The 14,671-nt window shown below is 45.3% G+C and overlaps 2 protein-coding genes across 2 annotated transcripts in view; one reads left to right on the top strand and one right to left on the bottom strand.

The window, feature by feature from the left end:
* Positions 1–14,671, top strand: part of PCNX3 (pecanex 3) — a 139,465-nt gene that overhangs the window by 49,705 nt on the left and 75,089 nt on the right. The gene's annotated exons all lie outside the window — the stretch shown is intronic.
* Positions 1–14,671, bottom strand: part of MAP3K11 (mitogen-activated protein kinase kinase kinase 11) — a 30,495-nt gene that overhangs the window by 3,547 nt on the left and 12,277 nt on the right. Inside the window, exons 2-8 of the mRNA XM_053369646.1 lie at positions 11,430–11,610; positions 9,078–9,226; positions 8,759–8,934; positions 6,970–7,210; positions 3,695–3,808; positions 2,559–2,685; positions 1,537–1,622 (exon numbers count right to left, since the gene is read on the bottom strand). Of these exons, the coding sequence (XP_053225621.1) occupies positions 1,537–1,622; positions 2,559–2,685; positions 3,695–3,808; positions 6,970–7,210; positions 8,759–8,934; positions 9,078–9,226; positions 11,430–11,610 (1,074 nt within the window). The remainder of the gene's footprint in view (positions 1–1,536; positions 1,623–2,558; positions 2,686–3,694; positions 3,809–6,969; positions 7,211–8,758; positions 8,935–9,077; positions 9,227–11,429; positions 11,611–14,671) is intronic.

Here is a 14,671-nt window from a genome sequence, read left to right as displayed (position 1 = left end):
GTCAATTGCTCAGTTTGTAGGCTGGCACAAAATGTGGGGTTTGCGGCACAAAACCGACGCTAAACCTTGGCACCTGCTTGAAGTCAACTGGACAAAGTTTGATTTGTTGCCATTAACTTGTGACCCCGATTTGTCAATGACTATTTTTTTTGGGGGGGTGGCATGGAACACAGGGTTTGCGGCACAAAACAGAACTAAAAATAGCACTAAACTTTGGCATCAGTTTTTTTGGGGGGGGGCGGAATCCGGAATTTTGGGGTCACACGTTAATGAAGTTCCCTGTTGCCTCTTCAGCTTCTGATACCTCCACTCCCCCCCCCGTCTTCTCCCTCTTGCCATTCATCATCATGCCACCACAATTCCCTGGCCTTGAGCCTTCTTCCCTTGGGAGTTCCCCAGCTGATGCCTCCCACCACTCCTCTGCCTCCAGCCAGTCCATACAGTCCAACCTGACCTGGAAATGCCTGGGATAGAGCCTGTTGCCTTCTGCATGCAAAGCAGTAGTGCCACCACTGAGCTACAGCCCTTCTCACAGGCATATGCTGACACCACTCCCACTCTATCTATTGTTAAGCTTGTGAGTGCTATTGCTTATGTCAGGGGTCAGCAAACTTTTTCAGCAGGGGGCCGGTCCACTGTGCCTCAGACCTTGTGGGGGGCTGGACTATATATTTTTTTGGGGGGGAATGAACGAATTCCTATGCCCCACAAATAACCCAGAGATGCATTTTAAATAAAAGCACACATTCTACTCATGTAAAAAAACGCTGATTCCCAGATTGTCCGCAGGCTGGATTGAGAAGGCGATTGGGCCGGATCCAGCCCCCAGGCCTTAGTTTGCCTACTCATGGCTTATGTAGTCAAACTGACACCTCCTGACATAGAAGAGGGAAGTGTCGGCAGGTTTGGGCACACCTCAGGACTTGCGGAAGTACTCCATAAAAAAAAAAAACTTTAGAAAATTTGTAAGGGGAACCCAAAATACCACAGAATGCGAACTGTTGAAGTCATCTCCACATTCTATGTTTAAAGCACATAGCTCCAAGAAACCTGGGAGCTGCAGTTTAGCCCTCATGCAACAGCTGTGGGAAAACTATATCCAGGGCAGCTCCTATGTGTCAGATTCAGCTCAGCAAATAAAAGGAGGAAACTCCAGGTGCCAGGTGTTCATTTTATTCCAGGAGCACTATAAACATGCCAGTGACATAACAGGTAACGGGAAATGCATGTAGAGCAGGGATGGGGAATTTCTCTCACCCATATATGCAGACCACGTTTGACAGGTAGGTGGGGCTGCCCACCTCATAATCAGCTGGTACCACAGTGACACCAGCCAACCCGTTTCCCCCCCGAACGGTAGACCAGCTGATGGACGGCACCCGCAATTCCCCTTTGGCCCAGACGCATCTTTTCCTGCCTTACACTATAGACATGATGCTGAGGTGTAGAGCAGTTGGGCAATGCTTGGCTAACTGTTCCTCAGGGGAAACAATTCAGGAGACAGAACACTGCAAAAAAACCCTGAAAAGCGCTCACCGTTTGGGCTGGGCTGGGTCTGTTCAGGAACGGGCAGCACCTCTGGCTCCATGTACCACGTCGTTTCTTCTAGCCGTGACCTTCTCCTGCGAGGGGGACAAGAAAGGGTTTGCAACCTGCTAAGGGGATGTGTACATGTCAGGAGCTGGAGTCAGGAGTAAGTCAGCAATATAAAAGACCAGCGTCAGTGAAATTTACTCTGTAGTCAAAGAAATCAAAACAGCCCAGGCCTAGTGATCACAGTAACCCTTCCCAATACATCTTGCTTCTATGAGGCAAGGAATGAAGGTCCCCGCCTTCCTACCTCTCTCAAAGACTCCCCGCCCCCCGCAAGCAACTTGAGGCTCCTTTGCCTTGTCTGTCTTTGCTGCGCCCTCTTTATTCCTCTCTGTGTTTGGGGAGACCAGGGGGGAGGTCACAGCAGGAGGGGGGGACTCCCTGGATTCTTCAGCAGCCGGCCTCATTGCTGCCTCTTGACCCCACTCTGCTTCTGCCTCCAATTCTGAGCTGCTCTCTGCCACAGCCTATTCCTGCTCACTAAACCCTGTTGCCTCTTCCGCTTCCGACACCTCCTCCTCCTCCCATCTGCTCCCTCTTCTTCCTCTGACCACTCATCATCCTCCTATCACCAACCCCCTGGATGTGAGCCTTCTTTTTTGGGGGTTCCCCAGTTGGTGTCTCTCACTGCTCCTCTGCACCCAGCCAGTCTGTGACAGTACAGCCTGCTCCAGTCATTAAGACCTACGATGCTGCCTTATGCTGTGTCAGCCTGTTTGTCCATCTAGGCCAGCATTGTCTGCTTTGACTGGCAGCCGCTCTCCAAGGTCTTGGCAGAGAAGGGTCTTTACCATCACCTGCAACTAAATCCTTCTAACTGGAGAGGCTGGGGGATTGAACCCAGGGCCTTCTGCATGCCAAGCAGGTGCTCTGCCACTGAGCTGCAGTCCTTTCTTTTAACCCAGGCACCCCCTTCTCTAAAAGCAAGCAAGGGAATGGGGGAGGAGGGAAAGGCTGCCCCCTACCTGCCATTCTGCGTACTGCTCTCACATGGTTTGGGGGAACTGGAGCTCTTTGTACGGCCGTTGCAAATCTCGTCCCCTCGACGCGGCGACTGGCAACCCCAATTTTGATCGTTTTCACTTGGCTCCACTGCAAAGGGTGGGGTGGGAAGGCAAAGAGAAACAACTTTTCCCACTTTATCCTTTTTTTGTTCTGTTTTCTACATTGGTACTATTTCTTGTTTCTTTTTTTGTGTGTCTTATTATTTATTTTTCAATAAAGAATATAAAATAAAAAAGGAAGGGGTACATGTATTAAATGGCACTTTTGCATACAAACCATAACTGGTTTAAACCATAATTGCTTCCTCCTCTTAGGTACAGTTAGAATTTGGAGTCCTCCCTGCAAAACTAAAGAACTACAACTCCCAGAGTTCCTTGGGGGAAAGCCACTCCCTCAAGGGATTGCAGCTCCATCCAGAACTGGTCATATACCACCTCTCTGAAACAGAACTGTTGTGTCATGGCTAAGATTCAGTTTATTGGTTAGCACAAAATCCAGGTACTAGGCTCAGCTGTACCTGAATATCATGAGAGCCTTGCTGGATCAGACCAAAGGCCTATTTAGCATTCTGCTTGCTCGGTGATCAAACTGATGCCCTTGGGAAACCCACAAGGAGGACCAAAGAGCCACAGCGCACTTCCCCACTTGCAATTACCAGCTGCTGGTGTTCAGAGGACTGATTATCCTGGAAGTAGCACATAGCCCTTGTTCCGAGCAGCCACTGATGGCCTCACTGGCCCCGACCTGGTGGAACGCTCTGTCACAAGAGACTAGGGCCCTGCAGGACTTGATATCTTTCCGCAGGGCCTGCAAGACAGAGCTGTTCCACCTGGCCTTTGGTTTGGACTCAGTCTGACCCTTCTGTTTCCCTCCCCTTACGGCTTTGATCTATGGGCTACTTTTAATATGAGGCTGCATTTTAAATTGCATTTTTACCTGTATTTTAAATTGTGTGTTTTTTCTATTATGTTTTTATTGTAATTTTACTGGTGCTAGCTGCCCTGAGCCCGGCTCTGGCCGGGGTGTAAATGTTGAACACTCCAGATTCCACTTGCTCCACTTCTACACCTCCCCCCCCCCAATAAATGTTACTTACATCTGATAGCTCGGAATCGTTGGAAGGGAGGGGAGCCGCCTGCCCCCATCTCCAGGCAGTCCTTCCTTTTGTCCAATCCAGGAGAAGCCATTACTGTGATGCGATGCTTAAAATCTGAAATAAGGGGGGGGGGGAGCATGAATTACCCAGTAGCACCATCTGTAACAATGCATAGTTTAAAATGAGTTTAGTTCTGATATTTGTGGATGCGGAGAAAGCCTTTGACAACATCTCTTGGAGTTTTATGAAAAAGAACCTACAAGGGATGGGGGTAGGCCAAGGTTTTGAAAATGGTATAGGTGCAATATACTCTGAACAAAAGGCAAAATTAATTGTAAATAATGTGGTAACAGAAGAATTTAAGATAGAAAAAGGGACACGACAGGGGTGCCCAATCTCCCCATTGCTTTTTATTTCGGTCCTGGAGGTCCTGCTGAACATGATTAGAAGGGACCGGCTGGTTAAAGGTATACAGGTCAGAGCCAAACAATACAAATTAAGAGCATTTGCAGATGACTTAGTACTGACGTTACAGGAGCCAGAATCTAGTACTAAAAGGGTTTTAGAACTAATTCATGAATTTGGTCAAGTGGCAGGATTTAAATTGAACAAGTTTAAAACTAAGGTCTTAGAGAAAAATCTAACATCAATTGAAAAAGAGAGGTTTCAGAATGAGACGGGATTGAACGTAGTTAAGAAAGTGAAATACCTGGGGATAAACATGACAGCTAAAAATGGGAACTTATTTAAAGATAACTATGAAAAATGTTGGATGGAAGTGAAAAAAGATTTAGAAATCTGGTCAAATTTAAAGCTTTCCTTGTTGGGTCGAATTGCAGCTATAAAAATGAATGTATTGCCTAGAATGTTGTTTTTGTTTCAAATGTTACAAATTGTGGACAAGATGGATTGTTTCAAGAAGTGGCAGAAAGATATTTCTAGATTTGTCTGGCAGGGCAAGAAGCCCAGAATAAAATTTAAAATACTAACTGATGTAAAGGAAAGGGGTGGATTTGCCCTGCCAGACTTTAAACTTTACTATGAATCAGCAGCATTCTGCTGGTTGAAAGATTGGCTGCTGAGAATACAGACATATTGGATTTAGAAGGTTTTAACAATGTTTTTGGATGGCATGCATATTTGTGGTACGACAAGGTTAAAGCACATAAAGCATTTAAAAACCATATTGTCAGGAAAGCATTGTTTAATGTTTGGATAAGATACAAGGACTTATTGGAAAATAAAACCCCAAGGTGGTTGTCACCAATGGAAGCAAAAGCTCAGAAAAAGCTCAATATGGAGGCCAAATGGCCGAAATATTGGGAAATTTTGGAACAAGAAGGAGATAGATTGAAACTGCAGAGTTTTGAGAAACTAAAAAACAAAGTGCGAGATTGGCTTCATTATTATCAGATAATGGAGGCATATAATTTGGACAAAAAAATTGGCTTCAAGGTGGAAAAATCAAAATTAGAAACAGAGCTGTTAGAACCTAAGACTAAGATTTTGTCAAAGATGTATAACTTGCTGTTGAAATGGAATACTCAGGATGAAACGGTGAAATCTGCTATGATTAAATGGGCACAAGATGTTGGACATAACATTATGTTTGCTGACTGGGAACAGTTATGGACCACAGGTATGAAGTTTACGGCATGTAATGCCTTAAGAGAGAATATTATGAAAATGATTTACAGGTGGTACATGACCCCAGTCAAGCTTGCAAAAATCTATCACTTGCCCGATAATAAATGTTGGAAATGTGAGGAAAATGAAGGTACATTCTTTCACCTTTGGTGGACGTGCCCTAGGATTAAGGCTTTCTGGGAAATGATTTATAATGAAATGAAAAAGGTATTTAAATATACCTTCCTGAAGAAACCAGAGGCCTTTCTCCTGGGCATGGTCGGCCAATTGGTGCCAAAGAAGGATAGAACTTTCTTCATGTATGCCACAACAGCAGCAAGAATACTTATTGCAAAGTATTGGAAGACACAAGATTTACCCACTCTGGAAGAATGGCAGATGAAAGTGATGGACTATATGGGATTGGCAGAAATGACTGGCAGAATCCGAGACCAGGGAGAAGAGTCAGCGGAAGAAGATTGGAAGAAATTTAAAGACTATTTACAGAAATATTGTAAAATTAATGAATGTTAGAATGATGTCGGATAGAAATTAAGTGGTTTCCTGCTGTAATGCTTTAAGAGAAATATGGAAAAAAAGGTTTAGAAATAGGTTAAAATTTATTGATAAGGATTTGCTGAACTAACAATTTGAATTGGAATACAAAAAAGGGAGGTATGAGGAGGTCTGGGAAATAAGTTAATGAAAAATAAGTAACGGAAACTTTATGTGTTTTTAATTATTTTTATTTTTGTATTTTTGTTATTTTTTCTTTTTTTTCTTTTGGATTTTTATTGTATTATTATTGAAAACTTTAATAAATATTCTTTAATATATATATATATATATAATGAGTTTAATTTAGAAAAGGCCAGTTCAGAATTTGAGGCTCTGTCAATGTTCCAAAGTTTTGGCTCATAGTTCTTAGTCCCCATCACTGAACTTAGGACTGGCAACAGGTGTGTTTTTTAATTGTTTAACCACATCAGTTAACAAACATGGATACATATGCTATAATGTTATTGTTTTAGTTAAATAAATGGTTTAAATTGTTATTAAGGAAATGACTGTTTTTCTCCTTCCAAGTACAGCAGAAAAGTTGTCCAAATATAAGCAGTTAACTTATTAAACCTCATGATAATTTCATAATTATCTGTCTATGTATAACCAAATCAGTAATTTTTGATACAACTGTAAAAACCGCTCTGAAAATTATTATTATACCAAAAATGAAACCTTCATCTGGTTGTAAATATTAAGATGATACCAACAAGAATGAGTCTTTCTGTAAATAAAAAAATAATGGTTTAAATCAAGTCTTACTGACTAATGATTTAAATCGTGATTTAAACCAAGTCTTACTGACTAGTGATTTAAACTGATTTGATTTAAATCAAATCCACCCTGGTTGAAATTAATACGTTAGACGTGTCTGTTAACTTCAGTGGGTCTACTCTAAGTAGGAATGGATAAAATTGCCTTGAGTCCCGTCAGGGGAAAAGGAAGGGTATAAACAAACAACAACAACAACTCTATGTTCCTAGAAGGCCTGTTGTCAAGGCACCCCTTCTAGCCAGAAGCCATCCCTGACAGGAATCCTTGCCTTCTGCCAGATTCCCCTCCCCGGACCCACCCCCTATGGGCCCTACCAAGTGGCATGCTGATGTGCTCGCTGTCCCTCCCTTTCAGCTTGTTCCTCTTGAAGGTCCCCTTCCGCTTCTTGACGTAGGGACGCTCCCGGTTCATCTGCTGAATGAGGAGGCTCAGCTCCCGCTCAAAGACTTCCAGCTCCCACTGCGCCAGCTCGTGCTCCCGCTGACGCAGGAACTCCTCCTGGGACTTCTGCTTCAGGGCTGCCTGCTTCAGCTCCTCCTCGCGGCTCAGCAGTTCCTGCGAAGAAAGGGGGAAAAGGTACGCGTGTGGGTCTGGGCAGAGCGAGAGAGCGAGTGTTTGGCTTTTGGAAACCTGCGTGCGACGGAGCTTCTTTCTACAATGAGAAGTATCGGGGCCAGAACCTGACCTAGACCACATTCACACCATACCTTTAAAAACACTTTAAGCAATCATGGCTTCCCCCAGAGAATTCTGGGAAGTGTAGTAAAGTGTGCTGAGAGTTATCAGGAGGCCCCCTATTCCCTTCACAGAGCTGTAATTTCCAGAGTGGTTTAACAATCCATCCCTTTCCACAGGTAACTCTCAGCACCCTTTACAGACTACAGCTCCCAGGACTCTTTGGGGGAAGCCAGGACTGTCTAAAGTAGTGCCATAGTGCATTGAATGTATGGTGTGAACATGGCCTTATACTGAGTCAGAACATTGGTTCATGTAGATCAGGTATGGGGAATTTTTGGCCCTCCAGATGTTGCTGAACTACAACTCCCAGCAGCCCCGACAAGCATGGCCAATGGGACCTTTTGCGTGCAAAAGCAGGTGCTCAGCCGCTGAGGTATGGCCCTTCCCAGGGCCCGTCCAGGACTCTAACTCCCATCAGTCCCAGCCAGGATATGGGCCCTTCCACTGACTTGGGCGAAGGGGTGAACAGAACTTGCTTTCCTACCCATTTTCATTAGTAAACCCCTCACTTGACTTGCAATTCAGAGAGTAAATTCGCCTTCCTTTAATTCAGGGACATAGAGCCTTTCGCCCTCTGGACGCTGCTGAATCACACCAGCAACCATGGCCAATGGCCAGTGATGATGGGAGTTACAGTAAAGTAATATCTGAAGGGCCAAAGTTCCCCACCCCTGATTTAATTACCCACATTTGTTTTTGTCTCCACCCTCACCCTTCTTTCGTCTACTGTTGCCTCCTCCTGGACATCAACATTTTATTGTCCCAGAATGCCCCAGCTGTGGCGCGTACTGTGGCTTCCTGGGAAATAAAATGGCAGCCATTGACCCTTCCTCCCAGCTAAAAAGAAAGAACAGAACAAAGCCCATTCATACTCATTAATTACACTTTATGTTTGTTTCAGAAGCACTATCTGTCAGTAATACGGGGACGTGTACAAGGTCCCAGTTTCAGGGTGGTATCCTGTGCCTTCATTCTGGGAGTAGATGGATTATCCTTTTATCATATTGGTATTTTAAATATGTATGCTTTACCCTTTGTATCATGTTGCGTTTTAAATAAATAAATGTTTTAATTATCATGTTTTTATTCTCTGTTTGTTCTATTTTAGCAGGCCTGTGACCGTATCATAAAATAAGTGATGGATTGACTGATACCTCCAGGCAGTCTTTGCCAACCTGGTGCCCTCTGGATGTTTTGGACTACAGCTCCCATTGGGCTGATGGGAATTGTAGTCCCAAACATCTGAAGGGCGCCAGGTTGACAAAGACTGCTTTCAAAAGTGTTGTGCTCTGGTACAACAGCGAGATTCTATGCCTGAGCCCTGCCCCTGAATGAACGTTCCAGCTCCTCTCGTCTCTCCCTTACCTTTTCCTTGGCACGCAGCTCATCAAACATGTCCTGGATCTCGACTTTCCAATCATCTTGCATGGAGTGGAAGGACTCCTGGGGCATATCATGGAGGACTTGGGTCTCCAGCACCGTCAGTTGGGACAGGATGGATGCAAAAGTGGGGCGCCGGTGGGGGTCCTGCTCCCAGCACTCTGGCGGGACCACCAGGGAAGTGGGAGGGAGACAGACAGAATGCACACAGAGCTCAAACCAGTGCCAGAAATGGGTTCAACCCTTTCCCACCATCTCGTGATGGAGTCCCTAAGTCCCGCCTCCTTTACTGCTTCCTGCTTACCTGCCATGAGACGTGCAAAGGGTTCCGGGCAAGTGGACGGGATAGGAAGTGTCAGCTTGTTCACAGCGACTCCATAGGCCACGGCCAGGCCATCAATGCCCCGGTACGGAACTTCGCCAGTGAGAAGCTCCCAAAGGAGTACCCCATAGCTGGAGGGAAAAGGACAAGGAAGATAGGGCTAAATTCTAGGGTGCTGCTGAGCCACCCAGGATCCCCGCTTGCAGGGTGATATTCTGCTGCCCTCTCAAAACAGGCTAAACGGTGGAGCCCTGGGCTTCCCTCCTCTCCTGATCTTTGCAGGGGTGGGAATTATAAAGTCCCTCCTCATGAATCTTATCCAGACATTTTGAAACTGCATCCATAGAGGGTTCCATTCTGTCCCCTTCCAGTTGATCTCCTATTCCAGCTGGTCCTTACTAGAACTCCAAGAACTAGTGCCGAATGTCTTTTTCCTCCTTCTTCCCAATCTATTTTCCTTTTGTTTGGGCAGCCTTGTTGTGTCCCTTTCTCAATTTTAACCTCTTCTGTCACCACATTATTAACTATTAATTTAGCCTTTTGTTCTGAATAAATCGCACCTATACCGTTTTCAAATTTTCCCCCCACTCCCATCCCCTGAAGATTCTTCTTCATAAAACTCCAAGAAATGTTGTCAAAAGCTTTCTCTGCATCTATAAATATCAAAACTGCTTTTGAATTAATATTCACTTGTAGCTTTTCCAAGATATTAATTATATTCCTCATATTGTCTGATAGATGTCTACCGGGGAGAAAGCCAGCTTGGTCTTTGTGTATCATCTCTGCTAGTACTTTTTTCAATCTCTTCACTAAAATATCAGCAAAAATTTTGTAATCCACATTAAGCAGGGATATGGGGCGGTAGTTTTTAAGTTGTGTCTTTTCAGACTCATTTTTCGGTATAAGTGTGATGAAGGCTTCTTTCCACGACTCTGGCACTTTTCCCCCCTCCAAAATTTCATTACAAACCTCCTTTAACGGTTGAATTAAATAGTCTTTCATAGTTCTTTAATATTTGGAGGTTAACCCATCCGGCCCTGGAGACTTGCCCAATTGCATATTCTGAATGGCACCTTCCATCTCTTGTTCAGATATTTTGTAATTCAATAATAGTTTATTTTCTTGTGAAATTTTTTGTAATCCATTGATTTCCAAAAATTGGTCAATCTTGGTCTCATTCTGTGGCCCTTGTGCATACAATTGTTTAAAATATCTCTGGAAGCAGCTTTTGATTTCCTGTGGATTCTGTATATTCTTGCCATCCACTTCAAGGTTTGTAACAGTATTTAGTTTTTGTCTCTTCTTCAACTGCCATGCTAGCAGCTTTCCACATTTATTAGCTGATTCGAAAGTTTTTTGTCTCATCTGTTTGATCTTCCATTCTATGTCCTGATTTATCATTTTCATATATTGTACTTGATATAACTTGATATAACCGCGTCCCCTTGAGAGTTGTTAGGAGGCCCCTATTCCCTTCCTTGAGCTACAGTTTCCCAGAGTTCCCCACAAAGAGGAATTGATTGGAAAACCGCTATGAGAAGTGTAGCTCTGGAGCAGAGGTCTCCTAAAAACGCTCGTCACCCTTCTCACTTTCCCAGGATTCTTTGGGGGAAAACAAAACAATTAAAAAGTGGCATCAGAGCGCTTTAAATGTACGGTGTGAATGAGGCCTGTTTCTGTCTGCCTCTTTCTTGCACACACATACACTGCTTGGGTTCAGCGTTGCCTAGGCCTGGACCTGGAGTGTCCTTGGCGGAAGAACAAGGGGAGCAGATCCGTCCCCATAGCAGATATCCACACTACCAATGATTGTGAGGACCTGTTAGGGATCCCCGCACCAACTGGCTGGCTCTCAGACCCTCCAGTCTTCCTAGGGCCACAGGAGATGGCAAGGCAGTCAGGAGCTTCAGAGTTGCTGTCAAAGTGCCTGGCTAGCTGCATGTGAGGAGGGGGATGTGCATGTCAGCACCTGCCTGGATCAGGGCCCGGCCGGGAGCCAGAAAGGGCTGGAACTTCCAGCTCCCAGAAAAACCCTCAGTCTGAGCTGCTTCCCTGTCAAAGCTCCAAACCCAGCCTGAAAGGTGTGTGTGCAAAAGGGGAGGCTCTTTTCCTACACACATACAGAATTTGGCTTCCTTTACCTGCTGTGGACTTCCACAGATCCTTGGAGCAAGAATGTGTTAGTTAACTGGGACTCTGACACGGTTTTCAAAACAGGGTGTTCTGCTTTGGCAAGGGAGGTGTCCCAGGGCAAGAGGGTCCTTGCTTTTTCCTGCACATCTGGGCTCCAAGGCCAAAACCCAACCTTAGACGGGGCCCACCCCACCCTCTCACCTCCAGACATCGCTGCCCCGGGAGAAGGTGGAGCTTTTGATGACCTCCGGTGCCATCCAGGCGTAGGTGCCCGCCGCGCTCATTTTGGTCGTCTTGTGCCACTCGCGGGCCAGCCCAAAATCGGTGATCTTCAGCGTCTTCCCACTCACATCTCCATCGTCCACGTATTCCGCTAGCAGGACTGAGGGGAGAGAAGAAGCAGACATGGGATTCTGAGGGAAGCCAGTGAAGGAGGCTTGGAGGCCTCCAGCCAGGAAAACACATCAGAGAGGCCTTACCGGGCCAAAGCTTCCCTGGCCCTCATTGCTCATAACCTGGAAGCCTTTCCTTAAAATTCCCCATGTACATCTGAGGGGCTAATCAGGAGTGCGTATAAGACAGCCTTCATATGCTCAGAGTCCTTTTGTTACAAATATTAACAAAATACTTTTTCTCCCGTTAACACAGACATCTACCATTGCCCAATCCTGATGATAATTTTGTATGGCGCCACCTTTTTTTCTCCAGAGAGCTCAAGGTGGCATACAGATTTCTTCCCCTCTCAATCTTATACTCTCACAACAACCCTGTGAGGTGGGTCAGGACAAGCGATAGCAACTGGCCCAAAGTCACCCGCTGAGCTTCATGGCTGTGTTGACCCTGGTCTCCCATGCCCTAGTCCATAGGAAGTTGTCCTAATGCCAAGTTATGACATGGACCCAACATTGGTGGGATGGAAAGTTAAGGGTACACTTTTATTTTTCAAGGCTTTTTGGGTTTTAGCACATTATCTTAATAAATATTGGGAGAGGGGGAAATAGCATGTTAAAGGTGGTTAATGGACTTCAGCGTAGTGGATCATGCAACCTTTATAGGAAGGTTTTTAATGTTCAATGTTTTATTGTGTTTTTGTATATGCTGGAAGCAGCCCAGAGTGGCTGGGACAACCCAGTCAGATGGGTGGGGTACAAACAAACAAACAAATAGGTAAAGGGATTCTGGAGTTGCGGCGCTCATCTCACTTTACTGGCCGAGGGAGCCGGCGTTTGTCCGCAGACAGCTTCTGGGTCATGTAGCTAGCATGACTAAGCTGCTTCTGGCGAACAAGAGCAGCACATCGAAATGCCGTTTACCTTCCCACCGGAGCGGTACCTATTTATCTACTTGCACTTGACGTGACATACTTTCAAACTGCTAGGTTGGCAAGAGCAGGGGCTAAGCAACAGGAGCTTACCCCGTTGTGGGGATTCGAACACACCAACCTTCTGATCGGCAAGCCCTAGGCTCTGTGGTTTAACCCACAGCGCCACCCGTGTCCCAAATATAATAATAGCAACGGCTTAAAGGGAGCTTAAATTACAAAAGCTGACAGCCTTTTGTGACAGCCCTCTGGAGTACTGCCACTTTGTTTTATTGATTTGTGTGTGTGTGTGTGTGTGTGTGTGTGTGTGTGTGTAATTTTTATTAAATTTTCTGTTTTACAATTTTAAATACTCATTTAAACATCCGTAAAATATTAATGACTTCCATTCTTCTCTTTCCATGGTTCATTTTGCACATCATAAATCCCTGCATATTTTACAAAAACTAAACCATTCAGTATTACATTATTGCATCCATCAAAACTTATTTACACTGTTGAATTTATCTTAATGCTTCCAGTGCTTTCAGCTGTACACAGTTTCCCCCCATATATTCAATAAATGTTTTCCAATCTTCTTTAAACGTTCTCTTGTTCTATATGTTAAGTCTGCAAAGCTGCACATATTCTGTCAGCTTAAGTTGTCATTCTAGAGTACTGCCTTTTGGGTGGCTAAGGGGTTATGATTTGGCTACTAGCTACAATGGCAATATTTTACATATGCTATTGGGGGCACTATGCCTCCAAACACTGGTTGCTGGGGATCACGGCTGCTGCACTCAGGTCCTGCTTGTGAACTTCCCACATACATCTGGTTGGCAGCAGTAAGAACAGGGCTAGATGGGCCTGATCCAGCAGAGCTCTCCTGACATTCTTATTGCTGCACTATGTGGCAATCGGTCCCTGGGAAGGCACCCTCGTCAGCACCTCCCTGGCACAAAAGGAGCTTCCTGTGCTGGCAGCTTTTGCCCACGCTGCCAAGCTTCCTCCGTGCACTTGGCACACACACAGCATGGAAACTGCGCCAGGGCGAGGCAGAAGCAGTCACGCTCCTCTGCTCTAACCTACTAAACCCAACTCAGAACTTCACCGGCAAAAGAACCCAGGAGTCCTGGCTCCACGCTCTGATGGTCCAAAAAGCTGAAACCCACCCCCAATCACTACTCTTCAAAGTGGGGAGATGAAAGAATTTTGCTCAGCACAGTGGTGAATTTTCCAGATTGAACTCATACTTCTCTCCTGCTGCTGCAAGTGTGTTTTCAATTTCCCACTGGATTTCAATGGCTTTGGGTCTTATTTTCAAGTTGCTAGTCCTCATATTTAAGGCTCTCTATCCCTCCTGTTTGATGCTCCAAGATCAACGCTAGAGCCCTGGTACCAGTCATCAGAAACGAATGCCTGACTGCCAGGAATGCAACATGCCAGAGCTGGAAAAAGCACATGTAATTCCTGGTCCGTTTTTTTTAACCTCTATTTGAGATGGTAGTGATTTCCCCTAAAGACCTATACAACTTGAGATCCAGGAGCCAGAAGGAGCATCTAGATGTTTGTGGTCATCAATCTAAGTTCCCCCAACATATGAGGGGCAGCAGAATCCTAGAGCTGGAAGGGATCCTAGCGGTCATCTAGCCCAACCCCTTGCCCAGGGCAAGCATCTTCCAGTGATAGCATCCCTGACAGTCTCTAGTTAAGCACCTTCAGTGAAGGAGAACCCACCACTTCCCAAGGCTGCCTGTTCTGCCTCCAGACAGCTCTTGCTTATCAGGATGTTTCCCCAGAACAGTTTGGGGGCAGTGTTAAATATATAATGGGGCACACACAGAACTGGAGACGACAAATCTTAGGAACCAATAATCACATTGAGTGTGCACAGGTTTGTTTCATTTTATTAAGAGCAGGCATTTTGGGGGACGACGAGGGAGGGGGAGCAGGCCTATGTTGGTCAGGGATCTAGACAGTGGCATGTGGTAGGGAGAGGGTTGTTGAACCTTTTCCTTCTTCTGTGCCTGGACTCTGATAAATATCACCGCACTGAACGCTGCTCTTTGCCCAGGAGGGAAACAACTACAGCAACTTCCATGTGTATGTGTTCACCATGGCAAGAGAGGAGGGTTAACGCCGT

The sequence above is a fragment of the Podarcis raffonei genome, chromosome 16 (genome assembly GCF_027172205.1).
Source record: "Podarcis raffonei isolate rPodRaf1 chromosome 16, rPodRaf1.pri, whole genome shotgun sequence".
NCBI lineage: Eukaryota > Metazoa > Chordata > Lepidosauria > Squamata > Lacertidae > Podarcis > Podarcis raffonei.
This window is presented reverse-complemented; position numbering and strand designations above follow the sequence as displayed.